The following is a 20,729-nucleotide window of genomic DNA, read 5'->3' as shown; positions in this document are numbered from 1 at the left end:
CCGTCTGGTTAAAAATTGCTGGAACTGATTTAGAGAAAAACTTTGGTTCTTGTCGGAAAATGAAATAAAAAATAGTGGTGAAAGGCCCATAAGTAAGATAATGGGCTTATAAAAAAGTTTTGGCCCATATGCTGAAAGAGGTGTATATATATATGTAACATGCCAAGTAAATTTTCTATTCGTTGGGTAATTGGCTAATTGCAGATACAAAGCTTCCTTTCCTGTGTTTCCAAAAAAAAAAAAAAATACTTCCTTTCTTTGATGGAAGAGTTGTTTTCGTATACCATCTCTGCAACATTCTACATTTATATGAAAGTCTGATGAATTTTACAATGTTTAAGACCCTAATTTCCAAATCCAGTTATGTGGTCACACAAAGATCATTTATAAATCCTCTCCCTAAACAAAATACAGTTTCCTTATCCATACAAGTGTCTAAATCCCCCTCAATCGATTCACATTGCCATCACCATCTACACCTTTTAGCAAGTCCAGTGTCCTGACTCCACCATCTGCGTTCAAGACGAAAAAAAATTGCAGCCACGTTATTACTTCAGTTCTCAACAGACAGCATGAATCTAAGAGCAGTAAGAAAGATGTGAAACCTGAGGAGACTTAGAACGGCCCCTTCTCAAATATTACCGCTTTCCCCGTCTGACATTTCTTCAAGCCTTGCAATTGCATCCACAAGAGCTTGCTCATGATCCTACCATTTTTTCCAAGTTAGATTATATAGTCAGCTTTGCTTTCCATGATACTGTGACCACAATAACACATGAATGAATATGCTTCTTACTCTTAGCACTCTCTTTGCCTTCTCTACCTCTGCTGGATTTGGGTTAACTGATCCAAAAACTTTTTCTACCTGTGACAAATATTTATATAAGTCAATACACAGATCGATAACAATTGTCAACATTCATTCTCATAATTTAAAAACTTAGGTGATACCTCTTTTATTAGTGTATCAGTGTGGAGTAATTCGATATCGCCTAAAGCTTTCTTCCCGATGCCATTCTGTGCTTTGTGTAGCTGAGTCTTCATGCTTCCCCTACCTCTACCACTAGGACCACCACGAGGCATGGCCTTTGCACTTCCACGGCCTTGCCCAGGATGTCCTCCTTTACGAGAAACCCCAGCATCCTCACCTTCCCATCTGATATCCCCCGGAGATATCTATAATACATATATAGAAACACCAATCAGAATTATTCAAATAGAGATCATAAACAAATAGAATAAGACTACATTTCATGGTAACTCCCAATGTTATCGTTATTACCTCTTTAAGATTTACCCATTCCCAAGTTTCATTCCCAGTGTTCATGTCATACACTAAAGCATGCCGCCCCTAATCAATGTTGAACAAAGGAAAAAAAATATAAAATCAGAAAATGGAGATTTGGCACTAAAACGCTATACATATATATGAACGAAAGATAAGATACCTCAACGGCGTTGTAGTCAGTTATAACAGCTTCATAGAAATTGTTGTCCTCAGGCCACTTTGTCCATACCTTCTTTCCAATCAACGGGTCAAGTGATCCTGTTTCACCTGGTTCATGTCCTAATGCCCCAGACTGGGGCCTTCCAGCAATGCTTGTAGCTGGGAACTGCATCGACTTCATCAAGTACCAATAATTAAAAAAACAAAATTGCATCCCTTAGTCAATGAAGATTTTGAGTCATCATAGCAAGAAAGAAAAAATGACTTACTGTCTTTGGCTTCTTGGTTTTCGGACCTGGTGGAGGACCTCCTCTTCTCAGTGCAGACGAAGATGGTTGCATCGATGGGTGCAGAGCAGGAGATGGCGCGCCCATTGCTAACGAGGCGAATGGTTGTGATGTCTTTTGCTTCTTACGTGATCCTGATACAGCTGGACTCGGAGCTGAATCATGAACCATCTGAGGAACACCGGGCTGAAGGCTGTTCCCCTTTCTCCATTCCCTGGCATGATTAAAACTAACCTCGTTAGCTAGAAAGTTGCTTTTGGAGAATTATTTTAGCGGTTCATTATATATAGAACAGACCTTATTCGTCTGATCATTTCATCAGCGTTAACCCTTGATAACAGCTCTCTGTGCTCTTCATCAGACACCCGAAGTTCTTTTCTGAGTTCAGTGATCAAACTTTCTTTCTCCTGAATAATTTTTTAAAATCTTAGATGGTTAAGTTACATAAGCGCTTATGGAGTTAGTAATGACGAAGACAAGTAAAAACAAGTACCCAGGTAATAGCATCAGACTGGGCTTTAAAAGCACGGAGTATAGAGCTATATGCTTCTTGTTCAATGAGATGAATTTGAGTTTCCATGTCCTTGTGCATCCTTGATAACGGCGCAGAATTGAGAACTGAAGGTCTGCCATTACCGGCTGGTCTCCCGCTTCTTTGATATCTACTTTGATGTGATGGAGGTAGGTCATCATCCGTGCCTGAGTTCCCACATGAAAACAAATATACAAAAAAAAAAAAAACATAGTAAAAACCAGTTTCGAAAATCCAAATAAAACCCACTTTGAGAATGAATTATTCTAACTGATTAACGCATGGAACACAATTACAGTAAAAAGAACATCCCACTGCTACACTGAACATCTTAGAAGGAACACAAGACTCACCACTACTATCAGAAGGTCGGTAATCCATGTGTGTCTTTTCCAGATGGTGCTTCACAGGGGAAGCTAAGAAATCAAAACGTGGTACGAGGCCTGTCTAGTTGGCACCAAAGACCTGTCTAGCTGCAAAACCAAGAAAAAAGGAAACTTTTAACGGAGGAAGAAACTAAAACACTCACTCTTCAACAGAAGAAACGAAAACCTTCTCTTTTCAGTTCAAAGCTGAGAACCACGAAAAACACTAGCTTTCATTGAATAAGTTAACCTCACAAAAAACGCAGTAACTCGTAGAAAAAACAATCTCACTGTAGGTCAATAAACCGTTCCTCGGCAGATTGATCAGTGCTCCCAAAAACCAAAAAAAAAAAAAAAAAAAAAAAATTGTTTCTAGCAAATCCTAATCATTAAAGAAAACAACTTTCAAGCTAAATCTTCTGAAAAGGATTAAACTTTCGTAAACCCCAATTGCCTACGGAACCGACCACACACAACGCTAACTAGCTCTCTCTCTCTCTCTCAAGATGAACTCGAATTTCGTAGAAAAAAATGCAAATTCAAAGAGCAAAAATACCTTTTCTCGTGACTGTTCTCCCGAAAAATCATAGAAATTTGAGCAAAAGCAAACGACAAATCTGTAAAAAATCAGAAGATCGGAACAAAGGGCGGTTCCTGTAAGAAGTTTCCTCACGCCGATTTCAATTTCGTCGAACGATAGATCTCCCGGAAGCTGAAACTACGCCGCACAATTCAGAATCACTAGACAAATCGTGAACGATTTTCCGAGAAATCTATGAGCCGCGGACGTGAAACTACAATTATTTTGCCCTAATTCTTTTCCAGTTGATAGGTTGGTTTGAGTCACGCAAACGACGCCGTTTCACTTTCACTTCGTATCTCTTTTGGTTCTGTCTGAAACCCGGTTTACGTTGGTACGATTTCATCATACCAACAGGCAACATGGATTATTTTGGCTACATAATGACAAAATCAAGTGAACCGACATTGTGAAGCCGGACAAACCAAAGAAGGCGGTTCGGTCCAAAAATTAAATTCAACAAAACCTGTAATAAAAAAATGTAAACAAGAAGAAGAAATGTTGTTGCGTGTGTGTAGTACGTCGTCTTTCTTCTACCTCCGACCGCTTCATCTCCTCACTTCCTCTTCGAAACTCCCCTTTGGTCCTTCTCGCCGCCGAGAGTTTCAACTAATCCCTTCCAGATCTTCTTCTTCTTCCTTCCATCGGATGGAATCTCCTCCGGCTTCGTCTTCGTCTCAGACGCCGGTAACCGCTTCGGAAACCGATTCCTTAGCGAAGGATCTGCAGAATCAAAATCTGGGAGCTTCTGTTGATGAAGGCGGTGCTAAGATCAAACGGAAGCTCGAAGATTTAAACTGGGACCACTCCTTTGTTAAGGAGTTGCCTGGTGATCCCAGAAGCGATGTTACCTCGCGTGAGGTAATTCAAAGGATGAATCTTTTGTTATGTGGTTTAATCTGTAATCATCAAGTTCGTGTTTTTATCTAGTTTGTTGTTGAATGGTGAAGATTTAATTTTTATAGAATTTTCTATGCATTTGTGTTGATAGAACACACGAAAATTCGATCAGAACTTTCTTAGTATGTGATATTGGAATTTAATTGGTTATTGTAATTATTGCGTGAGGTTGTGTTTTGATCTAATTATGTGGTTTAATCTGTTAAGGAGGAATCTCTTTTATCATGTGGCTTAATCTAAAATCATCAAGTTGATATTTTTATCTGTTGGTTGAGTTCTAAGGATTATATTTTTGTAGATTTTTTCCTATGCTTATAAAGCTCATTTGAAGACACCACTAAACTGATCATTGTTACATCTTGTTAAGTTAACTAACTCGGCCGTCTGGATTTTTGATTGTATATTTGTAAAACTGGCAGGTGTTGCATGCTTGCTACTCAAAAGTTTCCCCATCAGTACCAGTAGATGATCCTCAGCTTGTAGCATGGTCTGACTCTGTTGCTGAGCTATTGGAGTTAGATCCTAAAGAGTGAGTTTGATTCTTCACTGAGTCTTTGGTCACATTAGATCATTTCACGGTTTTAATATTCTGTTGAACTTTCAGATTTGAAAGGCCAGACTTCCCTCTCCTACTCTCTGGTGCTAAGCCTTTACCAGGAGCGTACGTAATCCCAACCCTGATCTGTCTTTAGGTTCAACCTTTCTTAAAATCCAAAGTTTTCTAATTGTATTATTTTGTCTACAGAATGCCTTATGCACAGTGCTATGGAGGACACCAGTTTGGCATGTGGGCTGGACAGCTAGGCGATGGTCGTGCCATAACCCTCGGAGAAGTTTTAAACTCCAAAGGCGAAAGATGGGAGCTTCAGCTTAAAGGTGCGGGCAAGACTCCTTATAGCCGTTTCGCTGATGGGCTTGCAGTGCTGCGTAGTAGCATCAGAGAGTTCCTTTGCAGCGAGGCTATGCATTTTCTTGGTATCCCCACCACTCGTGCCCTTTGTCTTCTCACAACAGGTCAAGATGTCACTCGCGACATGTTCTATGAGTATGTCTAAAACCTTACATACCCTGTCTAGCTTCTTGTTATGTTCCTAGGTGGTTTGACTTCTCCTTTTGTGCGTTTGTAGTGGTAACCCGAAGGAAGAGCCTGGCGCAATCGTTTGCAGGGTGTCTCAGTCATTTCTTCGCTTCGGCTCGTACCAAATACATGCTTCTAGAGGAAAAGAGGATCTTGAGATTGTTCGGAAGCTTGCAGACTACGCCATCAAACATCATTTCCCACATATAGAGAGCATGAACAGAAGCGACGACAGCTTATCTTTCATAACCGGCAAAGAAGATGATTCCGTTGTGGATCTAACTTCGAACAAGTATGCAGGTAAAATCTCCAAATAAAGTATTCATCAAAATACTGCATTAGACGCCATTTCAAACCACTGATGCTTTTAAAAATTATATTAGCATGGGTTGTTGAGATTGCGGAGCGTACAGCTACCTTAGTTGCAAGATGGCAAGGTGTAGGCTTCACTCATGGTGTGCTCAACACTGACAATATGAGCATTTTGGGTCAGACTATAGACTATGGTCCGTTTGGGTTCTTGGATGCTTTTGATCCGAGTTTCACCCCAAACACCACAGACCTACCGGGGAGAAGATACTGTTTTGCAAATCAGCCTGACATCGGCCTGTGGAACATTGCTCAGTTTGCTAAGTCTCTTGCTGTTGCTGAGCTGATAAATCAAAAGGAGGCCAATTACGCCATGGAGAGGTATAACTTTTCTTAGCGCTGTTCTTGATTCTGTTAAGTGGTTAATGAACTCGTGATTTTCAGGTACGGTGAGAAATTCATGGATGAGTATCAAGCCATAATGTCAAAGAAGCTTGGTCTTTCCAAGTATAACAAGGAGATCATCAGTAAACTTCTGAACAATATGGCTGTTGATAAAGTCGATTACACAAACTTCTTCCGGCTTCTTTCAAATGTTAAAGCAGACTCCAACACGCCTGAAGATGAGTTGTTGAAGCCCTTGAAAGCTGCTCTCTTGGACATTGGAAAGGAGAGAAAAGAAGCTTGGATCAAATGGGTCCAAGCTTATATACAGGAGGTATCAAATTGTGTATATCTAAATCTTTCTAGCTAATGCAACTCCTTGTTTATGTGTGTTTGGATTTGAAATTGTAATAGGTGAGTGGCAGTGACACATCAGATGAAGAAAGAAAAGCAAGGATGGATTCAGTGAACCCAAAGTACATTCTGAGGAACTATCTCTGCCAAAGCGCAATAGATGCAGCTGAACAAGGGGATTTCTCAGAGGTCAACAACTTGATCCGTCTCATGAAAAACCCTTACGAGGACCAGCCAGGGATGGAGAAATATGCTAGGTTGCCTCCAGCTTGGGCTTATAGGCCAGGCGTCTGCATGCTTTCTTGCTCCTCCTAGTTCTCCTTTCCTACTTTTGTTTTCCCTTTGTAGAAAGGGAGAGGAAAACTTAAACACTCTTATATGTGTATGGTTGTAATGCATTACATTGACAAGAAAGCTTTGGTATTTTCAGTATTTTTGTTTTACGTTTGAATAAAGATTTGAGTACATATCAGTATCCATGACACAGAGCTCAGAAAGAGGACCTGATCCATGTGACAAACAAGAACTAGCCTCTTGTTTTCTTAGTTAGTTTTGACTGAGACATGTTAAATCCATTTAGCATTGGCTATAGCAGCTTCTAGTGTGCTTCTATATAGGCTTTTTTGTTCTTGTTGTTCGATGAAGAATATGAGATCGTTTTGTGAATTATAAAAAGCTTATTCTTATATGAAATGAACGGGTGACATTAAACAATCTTGGTTTTAACGTCTTTCATATCTCATCATTCAAGAACATTCGAAACGAGTTTAGTAAAAAAAACATTAACTGGCAGTGCCAGATGCAGATGCTCAATTGGCTTAATCCAATATGCAACCTTCAAGCGCCACTAACAAGAGTGATCTGAGCTTCATCTCCAGACAGAAGCTCCTGAGCTCACATTCTAGTAACAGAGAGAATCACACGCTATAGTCAAAGCACAAATAAAAGATCTCGAGGAAAGGTAAAAACATTACGTGGCATACCTCTCGATAGCACGAGGACTAATGGGAACGACACCAGAAGGTGTCACAAGGGCATCGATCAGAACATCATTAGGTGTTACAGGAATACTTCCGTCCTCAAGAATCTGAGGTGAATATGACAATGCAACTGCAGTAGGAAAGAATAACAACAACCGCTGGTGATTAGCTTATCTCTCTAATGAAAAACATTTTGTAATATCAATTTGATTTATGTACCCTTAAGTGGATTGCTCCAGCCCTTCTCCATTACACGGTCCTGGTACCTCTTCAAGAAAGTGTCGTAGTAGCTTTTTGCCAAGATTCATTATCCATATAAAATAAGTTATGTTAGATCATGAAAAACAAACAAAAGCATTCCTAACTGACGAAAAGATTTTGTGTTTTGAGAAAAGGTAAGAGAAGAGCTGAAAACTCAGACGTATCTCTTCAGAGTCTTAACATTTTCATGTTATTAGCTTTGAGAAATGGAAATGTGATACACTTATATAAGAAAATATAGCACTATGATGAAAAGAAAACTTGGGGTCAATGGAAACTTACCCACCCCCACGGCCTAAACGTCGCCCACATCTATCAAACGCAAGTCCTGACCACAAGGATTCGGAAGAAAAGTTGATTAGATACAGAGATTAAGGGGAACAAAAACATGGAAACTCTATACCTGGCAAGATGAATAGATCGACCGGTTCCTCTGCTTGTAACACTATCCATAGAAAAAAAACAAAGTGTCATTTCTAGCCGGTGACATAATACTTATAATGCGAAGCTTATACAGGGCAGTACTCGTGACAAAAAAAAAAAAAAAAGATACAGGGCAGTACCATCTTCACGCTCATTCCCTTGAGAATCAACTGGAGCTGGTTCCAAAATGTTCATAGAGTTTGCGATGAGGTCATCCATATGAGAGATGTGCAGCATACGCATGTTACTGTTCTTGTCCTCTACCCACGGGACATATAGCTTTTTCTCTGCCACTGTATTTGGATCTGAATAAGAAAGAAAAAAACTGAGCAACCTAACACCGCAGAAGCCTTGGAAGAAATCCATACAAAACCAAACTCCGATCAAGAAAGTGCTTAACCATAATGACAGAAATCAATGTGTTCTTCACAGAACAGATCTCATCCCTAAGGTTACAATTTAACGTTTCTTCAGGTTTGTTCTTGGTTTCTGAAACTTGTTTAACATATTCATGTGAAAGACATAAGAGCAAATTGTATTGAGGAAACTAAAATACTTGATTGAAAGTGGTAACCAATGAATGACATGAGTGATGCAATCTCAACTTTCCGAATAGTAAGGCATGAAACCAATCAGTAATCGCGAATAGTCATTGAAGTATAAAGGGTTTCCCTTTTCAGTTCTGAATGGTACTATCTACAAATTCTAACATTCTTATTAATGTCTGACAATGAAGTCCTAAATAGTCCTAGATAAAAGAAAGATCGGGATGAAAGAGCAGTAGTAGTAGTAGTAGTAGTACCAGGATGTTGCAGAATCTTGGACAAGATTTTAGAAGTGTCGACTTCGTTGAGAGACTTGCAGCTAATGTAAGCACACAATCCCCGACATGATTTGAACCAAGGAGCTTCAAGAACAGTGTTTTGAATGGCATCATCTAGAAACCAATCAAGATAACCGGAGATTAATATATATGTTTTTTTTTTTTGGTAAAATGTTAAGCTAATATAGAAAAAAAAGATCGAACCTTGATGTGTTCGGAGGGAAGGGTCCATGGCTTTTAGGGATTTGCGGACGGTAGAACGCACAATTCGTTTCTGCTTGAAAATGGAATCGAGCTCCTCTTGACTTTTGCTGGTGGTGGTGCTCATGGCGACGACGGATCTAGTGGTTGCCGGTTGTAATCTGGACACGGGTCGGGTCAAGATCCTGGGGAAGAAGAAGATTGATGTCGTGATAGAAAAGACGCGAGCTTCAATCATTAGAAAATGTTTTTTCTATTCAAAAGAAATGACACTCATAAAGTCTACTGTACGCATCATGTTGCTATGCCACTGTCCATTTTTCTAAGGTTTATTGATGTCACACGACATACATACTTTACAACTTGTTCAGTGAAATTCAAAAAATCATCTTCCTGCACTCTCGGTAACACAGGAGTATGAATACGTATTAGTACTAATTCCCAATTCACTCTTACACATGCATGCATGTGCAATCTCAACAAGAGCATTTTGGTTAGAAAGATCCTAAAATACATTATTACCCCAATAGCCATTGATACGGATAGAATTAACAAGAGTCATCAGTGTGAATTCTTTGTTAAAGCTCTCTCTCTCTGGTGTTGTTCCTACAATCATACGTTGTGAGGGAATTAAGGCAAGTTAATGATTTAAAATCTAATTTTGTCTAGAGAATGATTTTAAGAAGTTTAAACTACATACAATAAAAATTATACTAAAACAAGAATACAATTATTCTTTTTGTTTTAAAGTATAAAATAATATACATAAATTTTTTAATTTCAACAACTCCATAGAAAACTTCTCATAATGTAAAGAGAGAATGAAGATATGGACACAATGAAATTATGGGTTGGTGTTATCGTGGGTGGTTATGGATACAAATTATGCACTTGTTGTAAACCATTCAATCTTGTTAATGTTAATGCTCTGATGAGAATTGCCGGCCTAATTTGCAGTGACTCAGTCCGTTTTCATAATATTTACATGGTTGTAAGAGCTTTTTTTTATAAATTCTGGATTGACTATTGACAATGGCATTCCATTTGAGACTGATGGACACTCATCCCACCTTGTTTTGTTATGTGTAACTTAATTGTGAATAACATTAATGATTACGTAACTCATGCATATTTCGATCATGCTATTCTCTAGATGAAGTTCACAATGCTACTTTTGATTAAGCAAATTATAATTTGTTTTATCTCAAACGGAAAACTATTATACAAGAGAAAAAATTCAATTATTGAATTTTTTCTCTCTTTTATGTAATTGTGTTATGATGGACTCCATGACATGTTGTGTCAACTTCAAAAAAATGTACAAAATAGACACTTTTGACAATATACACAAAATGAAACATTTGAGTTATTATCTAACTTTCTTTACTTACAACACATGTTGTTTCGCCTTGAAACAACAACAAAATCATGATCGAGAACACTGTCAGCCATCCAATCCAGCCAACTTAGTATTAAACTGTGGATATGAAGATCCCTGTCGAGAGTACAAAGACATTTGTGCCTGTGAATAATGGACCAAGCTGTTTTGTGTTGAACCCGCCACCATTCTGAATTCAACAAGCTATGGCCACTGGTTACGAGGTATCATGCCTTTCATCACATTTGTAGTTGGGTTGGCCAAGGCAAAAGAGATTTACCTTGTAGCTAAAGGAAAATATAGTCTCATCATGGGCAAGCTATCACGAACATGGATGCTCCAATGATTGTGCTTTATTGTGGATGCTGATGGTGGATGTGCGGACCATGTAGCTAAGGCGACATTCGGAAACTTTTGATTCTCAAGTTGTCAACAAGATCAGAAGTTGGAGAGATTGTCGGTTACTCATCCGTTTCGAGCTGTGATCTCAGCTTTGAAGGCGACGAGGAGTTGCTCGCGGAGCTTCTCCGGCGGCTTGGGTGATGATGATGAGAGTCTTAGTATTGTGTTTGTCTCTTGGAACTTTGATTTTTGTGTTTATGACTGTTAAATTTTGTCTATTATGTATGCATTTGTTTGCTTGTGAAAACATTATTGATAGTAAAAATAAAAACTTAAAACAGAAACAAATATCATGAAAAAATGTTAGAAAACCCGATATTTTTGATTCCTTCAACTTCAACCTGCGATTTCCAGAGAAATATTATGTCACAGAGAGCGACGAAGATTAACAATCAAATCAGCGTTTAAGCTAACTGTCGTATATGAGAACATGTGAAAATTAGTCTCTCGAAAATATTGGTGAGTTGGTTTTACAAAGAAGCTCTTCTATTTTTATTTACACGTTCTCTTTTATTTATTTTTCCATTTATTTATTGGTTGTGAAACTATTGAGAGATTATTACTAAACATGCTTTTAGTTTCCTTGTAAAGATGATTACACTTTTATAGTTCACATGAATAAAGTATTTACCCTAAAAACCGAGTCAAACTAAATGTTAAATTAGTTAATATAAATTTTATCTATATAAATAATTGATTTTTTTGTTTACACTCCATCAAATTATTTATAAAAATTTAACACATTAATACAATTATTCTAAAAATTAGATTTTCCTTACATCTCTCTTAATTTTAAAATTTGGACCACTTATATTAGCACAATATTCAATATCTCATAAATATATATATATATATAATTAATAATACATCTAAACTAACTAATTTTTACAATAAAATTTTCCATAGATACAGTTTAGTAAAATAAATAATATAGCATACAAAAGTTAAAGAATCAATTAAAATAAAAAGTAAAATATATTTACTATTTTGATTTCATATTTTATCAAATCAAGACCAACAAAAAAGTAAATTCATTCGGTCATCGAAATCAGAGAAATTAATAAAAAAGAGTTTGTTGAAAATTATGCTCAAAGATTAATATATAATAAAAACAGATATTTTAAACAAACAAATGAATCAATTTATAAAATAAAAATGAATAAAGTACAAAACTAAACTATAAATCCATAGAAAAATCTACTAAATAATATATTTAATTATATGAAAGACATTAGATAAGAGTGTTTTTACTTTTAATTTAAACTACTCAATAAAAATGGCCAGAGTCCGAAAAAACTTATTTCCCTCTCGCGGGAGTATTTTTGGCTCCAAAACACTTTTTTCACAAAAGACCGCCTCCTCCAAGCTCTCGGGTGCTATAAACCCAAACGGATCTCCAAATGAAAATCCCTCAAACTCCACAGCTCAAATCCACCGTCGAATCTTCTACTCAGTCGTCTTCCCCCCAGCGATGGAGAGCCAACAGAAGCGCCAGCGAACAACACGCCTCCCCGGAAGGAACTTGAAGCGAAAGCTGTCCCGGGAGACAGACGCGGCGTCGTCGATAGTCATGCAGATTACGGAGGTCGAAGACGAAGAAGCAGATCTCGTCGCCTCGATCCGCCGCCACGTGGAGGTTTTGAACTCCGGCTTCTCAGATCGCGAAGCCGTTAAAGAAGCTGCTGCTGCTATCTCCTCTCTCGCTAAAATCGGTACACTAGTCCTTCGTTTTTAATCCTCGACTCCGCGATTATGTTGAAATGGCTTGTCCTTAGTTTCGGAGCGGCTTTGGATTGCTCAATCTATTGCTAGATCTGATTGAATCGATACAGATTTTGAATTCTACTTGTCAATTGGGATTAGTTTTATATTCTGTATCTGTTTGTATAGATGAAAACGTGGAGATGATGGTGGAGAATGGAGTTATCCCTGCTTTGGTTAGATATCTAGAATCGCCGTGGTCTTTGGAGAAAGATTGTGCTGTTTCCCTTGGACTTATCGCTGCTATTCAGGTTAACTCAAACTTTTAAAATGTGGATGAGGAGTTGTGAATCTCTCAGTTTCTGTTTATTAATGTTAGATTTATTTGTTGAATAGCCTGGTTACCAGCAGCTCATTGTGGATGCTGGGGCTATAGTCCCCACTGTGAAGCTGTTGAAGAGACGAGGGATCTGTCTTGGGTGCATGGAAGCTAACGCTGTTATTAGGAGAGCTGCTGATATCATCACCAATATTGCTCATGACAATCCAAGGATTAAAACAAATATAAGGTATGGTTTGTTGTTTGATAATCGTAATGGTTTTGGTCTTGCCTATGCTTACACCTTTTGTATTTTCAGGGTTGAAGGTGGCATTCCACCACTTGTTGAGCTTTTAAATTTTCCGGATGTCAAAGTCCAGAGGGCTGCTGCAGGGGCCTTGCGTACAGTTTCATTTAGAAATGATGAGAACAAGAACCAAGTATGTTTTGACGTGATGATGCTTTCTTTTGTTCGAGCTTATGAGAGGCATTGATTCTTACATTAAAAGCAAAATTGTGTAGATTGTGGAGTTGAATGCTTTGCCAACGCTTGTGTTGATGCTTCAGTCAGAAGATCCTTCTATGCATGGCGAGGCGGTAGGTTCTTACCTTGCTTTAAGTAGTTGCAATTGGTTTGCTTTGGCTAGTTCATTCTAATATATTATGGAATTTTTCAGATTGGGGCGATTGGAAATCTTGTCCACTCATCTCCCGACATCAAGAAAGAGGTTATCCGTGCTGGTGCCTTACAACCAGTGATCAGTTTACTTAGGTATGCTTATTTTTCTACTTCTGCTTAAATAGATATTTGCTTCTGAAATTTTGTAATATGTTTAGTAACTTATTGCTATCTGCTACAGCTCCACTTGCTTAGAGACACAGAGAGAAGCAGCATTACTAATAGGTCAATTTGCTTCGCCTGATTCAGATTGCAAGGTATGAGCTAGTCTCTGTTATCACATGATTCTTGACATATGCTCAGTCAAATTCAGTTTCTTTTGACAATATTAAAAGATGGATGCAAACTAGAGAGAACTTATTAAACATAGCTGGCAAAATGATAATGCAGGTGCACATTGCTCAGAGAGGTGCCATTACACCATTGATTAAGATGCTTGAGTCATCGGATGAGCAGGTCATGGAAATGTCAGCTTTTGCTCTTGGTCGTTTGGCTCAGGTACTTTTTTTTTTTTGAATTAGCATGTGAATGTCTTTGTTGGTTCTGGAGTCTGATTGTTAAAACAGACCTTTTATGTGATAAGAACAATTGCAATTTTATTTTTGCTTGGTACATATCTTAATACCTTGGCATATCCTCAATGTTTTAAATGTTGCAGGACACACACAATCAAGCTGGCATAGGACAAAGAGGAGGCATCATCTCACTACTAAATCTTCTTGATGTGAATACTGGATCTGTGCAACACAATGCTGCCTTTGCTTTATATGGCCTTGCAGAAAACGAGGTAAACTAAGCTCATAATTAATAATTTTCGATACATCTATACTTTTTGTTAACTATACATAATACCATGAGTACCTAAATAAATTTTCCATAATTAGGAAAATATAGCAGATTTCATCAAGGCTGGAGGTATTCAAAGGCTTCAAGATGATAACTTCACAGTTCAAGTATGCATTTGACTGCTTACGTTTGCAAAACCAATCTATAACATTTCCAAAATCTGATTTATATTCTTCTATTTGCAGCCGACTAGGGATTGTGTGGTGAGGACATTGAAGAGGCTAGAGAACAAGATTCATGGACCGGTGAGTACCTATTTATGTTAGACCTACTGGTTCTTAGTTAAAGTATGACATTGGTTTTAGACCCCTGATGTCAAACCCTTCTTTCAGGTATTGAACCAATTATTATATCTGATGAGAACTACTGAGAACCCTATACAAATGCGAATTGCTTTGGCTCTTGCACATCTCTGTGACCCTAAAGATGGAAAATTAATTTTCATTGATAACAATGGTGATAATCTCATTTTTCAGAATTTATATATTTTTGTTGGGTTTTACTGTTTCTGATCAATATACGTATTACTAATGCAGGAGTAGAGTTTCTGTTGGAGCTTCTATACTTGTCAGGCATGAAACAGCAGAAATATAGTTCAAAAGCTTTATTTGAATTAGCTAGAAAAGCTACTTCCTTTGCGCCAGAGGACTCAGCTCCTTCCTCACCCACCCAACGGGTAAGAACTTTTTTTTTCAAGTTTAAAAACTACTTGTGATTGGTGGTCTTGACTTGTGATTGATTGTATTACTGAAGGTGTTTCTGGGTGCGGAGTTCGTGAACAACCCTACTTTATCTGATGTCACATTCCTAGTCGATGGTACAACATTTAATCCCATTATATGTTTCTGTTAATTCTACCTGGGGATAACACTTTCTAATTGAGTGTTTCCCATGGCATATTATCAGGTAAACAATTCTATGCTCACAAGATTTGCTTGGTAGCTTCTTCTGATATATTCCGTGCAATGTTTGACGGGCTTTACAAGGTAAGCTTCTGAATAAATGATTTGCATCATATATAGATAGAAATCACTCAACTAACTTGAGAATTGGTTTTAGGAACGGAACGCCCAAAACGTGGAGATTCCAAATATAACATGGGAAGTGTTTGAGCTTATGATGAGGTAAAGTTCTATAAAATCAAACATTTGAATATTACCAAACTTGAGATAAAGAATCTTAGCATGAAACACAAAATGTGCAGATTCATATACACAGGAAGAATTGACATCACCAAACATTTGGCTCAAGATCTGCTTGTTGCAGCTGATCAGTACCTTATCGAAGGCCTCAAGCGCCTTTGTGAGTACACAATCGCACAGGTATGTATACGCAAAAACCTAGGTGGTCTTATTCTTTTGCAAGTTAGAGCGAATACTAAATGGAGTTTACCAAATGTTGGTGCAGGACATCTGTGTGGATAACATACCGTTAATGTATGACTTAGCTGATACATTCAACGCTTCAGCCGTAAGACGAGCATGCACTCTCTACGTTCTTGAACATTACACTAAGCTCAGCTCTGAAACATGGTACGCCATCAAATTCATTATAATTTTGTTTTGGAAATTCTAGCTTTGGTCCCTTTTTATAACTCAAATAATGTTTTATTTTATTCTTCAGGTTTCCCATGTTTATCAAGAAAATTATACCTGAAATCCGGACATACATCACAGATATTCTCACACGGCCAGTCCAAGCTAGCTCAACCGTTGTATAAAACATTTATAACTAGATTCCTTTTATTTTGGTTAGATAACCAGATTGTATCCTTGTTACTGCGATTTGCTCAACTCAGTAATATCAAGAGGCCCTCGAAGTTAGATTTTCTGTAATTGCCAAGTATAAGTTGCTTCCACAAATGGCACAGAAAATTAGACCAACTCAACAAGTTTAGTGTCAACTGATTCAGTTCTAGCAAGAGTATTGTAAGCTTCCGAATGTCTTTGTAAGCATCGTTTTTGAGAATCTTTTTGTTACTAAAGAAAGGTATTCTAGTCTTGTGAAATAATTTGTTCCGAAAACAAAACACTAACGCACATTAGACATCCATGCTTTGTTTGCATAATCTTTCTTTTGCTCAACAGTCAACACTATCAAAAGTCAAAGCCCATCATCGGAGTTTTTGGACAGGCTTTTTTAAAGGCCCATTACCGCTGACGAGAGAAAACCATTGTGGTTTGTAAAAACACACAAGCCGCAAGTCCCTCGATCACCGCCATTGCTTTGTTTCCTTTCCTCTCGTCACGTTCTCCATTTTTGGGAAATATTCCAAGATCTTGAATTGCCTACCTCTGTCTCTCTGGATATTTCTTGATACCACTATCACCAATCGATTAGCATTGAGTCAAAAACTGTAAGTACGTTTCTTCCTTCATCTGTTTCCTTGAAATTTTTGTTTCCTTGAAATTGCCACACTATTGCTTGTCACTTTCAAAACTGCGCTTTGATATTTAGATTTCTTTCGCCGATGTTGAAGATCATAGCCGAAGTTTCTGTGATTCGATCGTCGTATCTGCGAAATCAATGTTTTAAAAATTCTCCAATTCCTTCATCTTTGCTCGCTGAAAGCTTATTTAAGCTAAAAAAAAAAATCAATCTTTGATGAACCAAATTGTGTTTGGTTTGATCTAGGTGGAAGCTACTATAATAAAGTGAAAACCTTTTTTATTTCTTTTAATATAAAAGAATCTCTCGCCCACGATTCGTTGTATTCAGATTCGGATCTTCGTTCTGTTTATATCAGCTAGATTATCTTGTTTACGTTACATCTCTTGTATGTTGTATGCAAAAACATTCATGATCTTCGGTTTGATTTGGTTTTGGTTAATCATGTCACGTTCCTCTGTGTATTCATACTTTTAACTTATGTACTGTTTTTTTTTTTTTGTTGTTGTAGATTCTTGATGGTAAAAGCATATAGACAAGAGCATGTCTACAAGCACCCGTGGGAGCGGGTGAGTGCCGCCTCGTGGAGGAAGTTTGCAGACCCTGAGAACAAACGCATCCTTTCTCATATCCTCGAAGTCGACACCTTGAACCGCAAGCTTGACACTGACACCGGCAAACTCCACACCACTCGTGCCCTCACCATCCACGCTCCTGGACCTTGGTTCCTTCACCGGATCGTGGGCCAGGACATCTGCCACTGCGTTGAGTCAACTGTTGTGGATGGCAAATCACGTTCTATGCAGGTAAATCATCAGCATCTTCCACAAAGTTTTGTAATTTTTTGTAGATGAGGAGGAAAGCTTGATTGGGATGAAGCATTTATTAAGTAGTTTACAACCATAGAGGAGTATTTTAGGTTAGCTTACCTTAGCATTTGACATGGTAAACGTCTAACTATTTCGTAACGAATTCTAATTCAGCTCATAACAAAGAACATTAGTCTCCAGAAGTTCGTTGAAGTGGAGGAGAGGATAAGCTATGATCCTCATCCAGAGAATCCATCGGCATGGACGGTTTGTAGCCAGGAGACAAGCATTCGGATCAAACCCTTGTCGGCTCTGGCCTCAATGGCTGAGAAAGTTGAGCAGAAGTGCGCGGAGAAGTTCATGCAGAATAGCGCGAAAGGGCGAGAGGTTATGGAGAGGATTTGTAGGTATATGGAAGCAGAATCAGCTCGTGTCTAAAAGATCCAAACAAGAAGGAAACACTCAACAGATTTACTACAGTATCTTGTTTTTGAATGTTTTGTGGTAATTCAAGACTACGTGTTGGTGTCATGGTAATAATAAATCCATGAGACAGTTAAGATCAAGCTTCTGTTTTTTGTTTTTCTCCAGCTACTTCTCTTGTTTGTGTTAGCAACTCGATGTTTAGCAGAGAAGCTTTCTGACCAATTTTGAATTCAACTCCAAACCGGTGCACTAGAATTCTAGTGATTCTACCTGATCCGGTCCGGTCTGACCGGCTTTGATGTTACTAACAAAAAACATGTATCATGAGATGAAGGGAATTGAGGTAAGGCTAGCGAGTATGTTTTACTAGGGTTATCATATTTTCACATTCATCCAACAAATTCAAAATTTCACATTGTATGTAGATTGCTTACAAGGTATTTAGTGACGATGAAATGTCTAGGGACTTAGTATTATTTATAAGTCAATAAGTTTGTTAAAATTATTGGGATACAATCTCCAAATTGACCATTGTTTTTTTTTTCCAACATACATAAAATTGTAATATTATACTTTTTATTTGTATAATTTACAACATGGGCTCTCAGAAGGATACACGCTCCAAAGTTATAAAAGGTATTAAAAAGAAGAGTAGATTTGCATTTGGGTGAGAATATGTTCGAAATTTTCTGTAGATTTTTCGATGGGATGCGAGTGTACTCCTTCGTAGGTCGTGACTACAACTTCTTGGTCCGATGTTAATCTTTGCACTTGCTTCTTTACATTGCATCCTCCATATGTGCACCTATAGTAACTCCTGCACATTTATATTTAAGCCATTGTTAAAAAGAAAAAAATATTGTTCCCATTTCCACTTTTAAGATCATTTTCACCAAAAGACACTTAATTACATTTTTAGGCATGGTTTTTAGATGGACTAGAACATAACAATTCAATCTATATGCAGATTAGTTAGCATCAATCCAGACTCGATGTGAATGAAATGTACATATATTGATCACTGAGTTATTTACAAGAGCAAGTGGTCATCAAACTTGTTACCAAAAGACATCTTAATCATTGATTTTCACAGGAAAATATAAAAGAAAAAAATAGATCATTGATCTAGCTCTAGAACTAAGCAAATCATATGTGCAAACTTGTTACAATCAATCTAGACTCGATCTTGGTTCGAGATTGGCCTGAGCATATGCTGTACAGTATTAGAGACAAGGTCGCACCTAACTTAACAAACAGCACTACGGTGTAACTCTTGTCTCTTTCTATATCTAATATAATATAAGAAAAAGAGAGGAATAACAAAGCTAGTAAAGGGAGGAATGAATAAGAACCTAGGGAACTTGTTGTTCTTGACAGCTTTTTGGCCATATTTTCTCCAACGATAGCCATCATCAAGAATATCAACTTGGCTCCTTGTCTGAAACGCAAACTTTTGTTTCTTCCCCTTCTTCTTTTTCAAATCCCTGCTTCTCGAGGAACCTTCGCTAACTTTTGAGGCTTCTTCTCTGCCTTGTTCTAACTCCGACTTAGAAAGGCTTTGATGTGGTTTCAGCGACAGGAACGGAGCATACAACGATCCATCATTATATCCTTCCATGTTCCCAATTAACTCTGGAATCTTATAAAAATACAAAGAGCGATCGACCTGACTTTTTTTAAGAAGAAGATTCTTTTGATTTGTTTGTTTGTGTGTTTGTTATTATAGGTTGTAAGATATTTTGTGAAGGAAAATATAGTTTAGTCTATATTTTATAGACATTTATTCCTCGTGTTAGAGCAGACTGCGAAGTCAAAGACGAAGAGGCGGCCCGATGCTAATAGTAAAAGCATAACTATAAGAGGCAGTGTCGTAGACGACACGTAAGAATTAAGCATTTACATAAATTTATTAATCATTAACCCATTAATCCAAAGATATTCTTATACATCTAAAGACAATTAAATCAAGAAATAAGAAGACTATTCTTTCCAAGGATTGTACTTAACTGAATATAGCTCAAGAGTATATATGCATGCATAACCTAAATACAAGAACAACATTTATAGTATTAAAGAGTGCCTTTAATAAAAATCCATCTCACTAGTTATTGCATAAGGTAGGAAAGGCTTGTTAGTAGTATCCGACGTAAGAATCAATCAAATGCTTTTCAAGATTTTGTAAAGTAGATTAAAAATGATGCATGCACGTACGAACATGGAATTCTCACTAATGTATTGTGGAAGACCATTACTGACGAACGAGACTCGTCAAATTTATCTCTAGTGACGTGCTATTTCAACTTTTTCTTTTCTTAAACGTCATATGGGTTTAAGTTTTTCTACATCTCGAAAGTCAGTACGTCATGTTACTTATTATCCGTATAAATAATAAACATGTACTATGATCAGTGAATTGATAAGTTTCCTAGCTGTGACTATCCAGATGGCGCAATAGAGCTCTCTTCTGCGACTTGTGGTCTCTTGCTTCGGGTGCTTGTCTCCTGCTACACTACAAGAAAACACACCGAATTCCGACGGAGGTTCCGACGGACATCAAGGTCGTCGGACATTTGTGACGGAATACTGACAAATTTCTGACCAAATCCAAAAAAATTAAGTCGTCGGAATTCCGTCGGCCATTTCCGACGGAATTCCGACGAAACATGGTTCGTCGGAACTTTCCGACGACATTTCGACGACATTCCGATAAAAAATGTAACCGTTGTAGTCGTCGGAAGTTCGTCGGTATATTCCGACGAATTTCCGACGACATTCTGATTAACAGCAAAGTCGTCGGAATTCCGTCGATATTTTCCGACGAAATTCCGACGAACCATGTGACCGTTGCCGACAAATA

At 37.8% G+C, this 20,729-nt stretch overlaps 6 protein-coding genes across 9 annotated transcripts; 3 read left to right on the top strand and 3 right to left on the bottom strand.

Annotated features, from left to right (window-relative positions):
- Positions 1-262: 262 nt before the first annotated feature.
- Positions 263-3,472, bottom strand: LOC106317836 (protein EMSY-LIKE 3). 3 transcript variants are annotated; one of them, XM_013755615.1, is made up of 11 exons: positions 3,188-3,472; positions 2,620-2,739; positions 2,228-2,433; positions 2,032-2,141; positions 1,717-1,948; positions 1,449-1,613; positions 1,283-1,351; positions 952-1,176; positions 797-865; positions 606-706; positions 263-512 (listed from the first exon to the last, which is right to left on the bottom strand). In XM_013755615.1, the coding sequence occupies exons 2-10, from the start codon at positions 2,645-2,647 to the stop codon at positions 632-634; spliced, it is 1,179 nt and encodes a 392-aa protein (XP_013611069.1). In that variant the 5' UTR covers positions 2,648-2,739; positions 3,188-3,472; the 3' UTR covers positions 263-512; positions 606-631. The 3 variants fall into 3 exon arrangements, with proteins under 3 accessions (XP_013611069.1, XP_013611067.1, XP_013611068.1); XM_013755613.1 differs by having other exon boundaries at positions 1,449-1,622; positions 3,188-3,471; XM_013755614.1 differs by lacking the exon at positions 3,188-3,472 and adding an exon at positions 2,819-2,964 and having other exon boundaries at positions 1,449-1,622.
- Positions 3,473-3,694: 222 nt separating this feature from the next.
- On the top strand, positions 3,695-6,713 carry LOC106312855 (UPF0061 protein azo1574-like). The gene is made up of 8 exons (XM_013750531.1): positions 3,695-4,072; positions 4,531-4,640; positions 4,716-4,772; positions 4,857-5,156; positions 5,239-5,489; positions 5,573-5,879; positions 5,943-6,216; positions 6,297-6,713. The coding sequence occupies exons 1-8, from the start codon at positions 3,710-3,712 to the stop codon at positions 6,549-6,551; spliced, it is 1,917 nt and encodes a 638-aa protein (XP_013605985.1). The 5' UTR covers positions 3,695-3,709; the 3' UTR covers positions 6,552-6,713.
- Positions 6,714-6,930: 217 nt separating this feature from the next.
- LOC106315815 (5-formyltetrahydrofolate cyclo-ligase, mitochondrial-like) lies at positions 6,931-9,198 on the bottom strand. The gene is made up of 8 exons (XM_013753641.1): positions 8,928-9,198; positions 8,703-8,837; positions 8,041-8,205; positions 7,881-7,922; positions 7,760-7,805; positions 7,436-7,506; positions 7,220-7,346; positions 6,931-7,137 (listed from the first exon to the last, which is right to left on the bottom strand). Exons 1-8 carry the CDS (start codon positions 9,160-9,162, stop codon positions 7,131-7,133), a joined length of 828 nt encoding a protein of 275 aa, XP_013609095.1. The 5' UTR covers positions 9,163-9,198; the 3' UTR covers positions 6,931-7,130.
- Positions 9,199-12,022: 2,824 nt separating this feature from the next.
- Positions 12,023-16,084, top strand: LOC106314013 (ARMADILLO BTB ARABIDOPSIS PROTEIN 1-like). The gene is made up of 19 exons (XM_013751962.1): positions 12,023-12,416; positions 12,595-12,716; positions 12,802-12,974; positions 13,044-13,164; positions 13,247-13,321; positions 13,402-13,496; positions 13,585-13,660; positions 13,794-13,901; positions 14,062-14,190; positions 14,288-14,356; positions 14,435-14,494; positions 14,582-14,705; positions 14,786-14,925; positions 15,003-15,066; positions 15,156-15,235; positions 15,309-15,373; positions 15,454-15,571; positions 15,657-15,781; positions 15,873-16,084. Exons 1-19 carry the CDS (start codon positions 12,176-12,178, stop codon positions 15,967-15,969), a joined length of 2,082 nt encoding a protein of 693 aa, XP_013607416.1. The 5' UTR covers positions 12,023-12,175; the 3' UTR covers positions 15,970-16,084.
- Positions 16,085-16,422: 338 nt separating this feature from the next.
- LOC106315872 (protein slowmo homolog) lies at positions 16,423-18,034 on the top strand. 2 transcript variants are annotated; one of them, XM_013753701.1, is made up of 3 exons: positions 16,423-16,605; positions 17,149-17,443; positions 17,621-18,034. In XM_013753701.1, the coding sequence occupies exons 2-3, from the start codon at positions 17,156-17,158 to the stop codon at positions 17,882-17,884; spliced, it is 552 nt and encodes a 183-aa protein (XP_013609155.1). In that variant the 5' UTR covers positions 16,423-16,605; positions 17,149-17,155; the 3' UTR covers positions 17,885-18,034. The 2 variants fall into 2 exon arrangements, with proteins under 2 accessions (XP_013609155.1, XP_013609156.1); XM_013753702.1 differs by having other exon boundaries at positions 16,454-16,609.
- Positions 18,035-18,400: 366 nt separating this feature from the next.
- LOC106316628 (probable WRKY transcription factor 75) lies at positions 18,401-19,587 on the bottom strand. Its single transcript, XM_013754510.1, has 2 exons — positions 19,225-19,587; positions 18,401-18,689 (listed from the first exon to the last, which is right to left on the bottom strand). The coding sequence occupies exons 1-2, from the start codon at positions 19,488-19,490 to the stop codon at positions 18,512-18,514; spliced, it is 444 nt and encodes a 147-aa protein (XP_013609964.1). The 5' UTR covers positions 19,491-19,587; the 3' UTR covers positions 18,401-18,511.
- Positions 19,588-20,729: the final 1,142 nt, after the last annotated feature.

Source organism: Brassica oleracea, chromosome C9 (genome assembly GCF_000695525.1).
Source record: "Brassica oleracea var. oleracea cultivar TO1000 chromosome C9, BOL, whole genome shotgun sequence".
Lineage (NCBI taxonomy): Eukaryota > Viridiplantae > Streptophyta > Magnoliopsida > Brassicales > Brassicaceae > Brassica > Brassica oleracea.
Note: the sequence above shows the minus strand (reverse complement) of the source record. Positions and strands in the feature narration are given on the sequence as shown.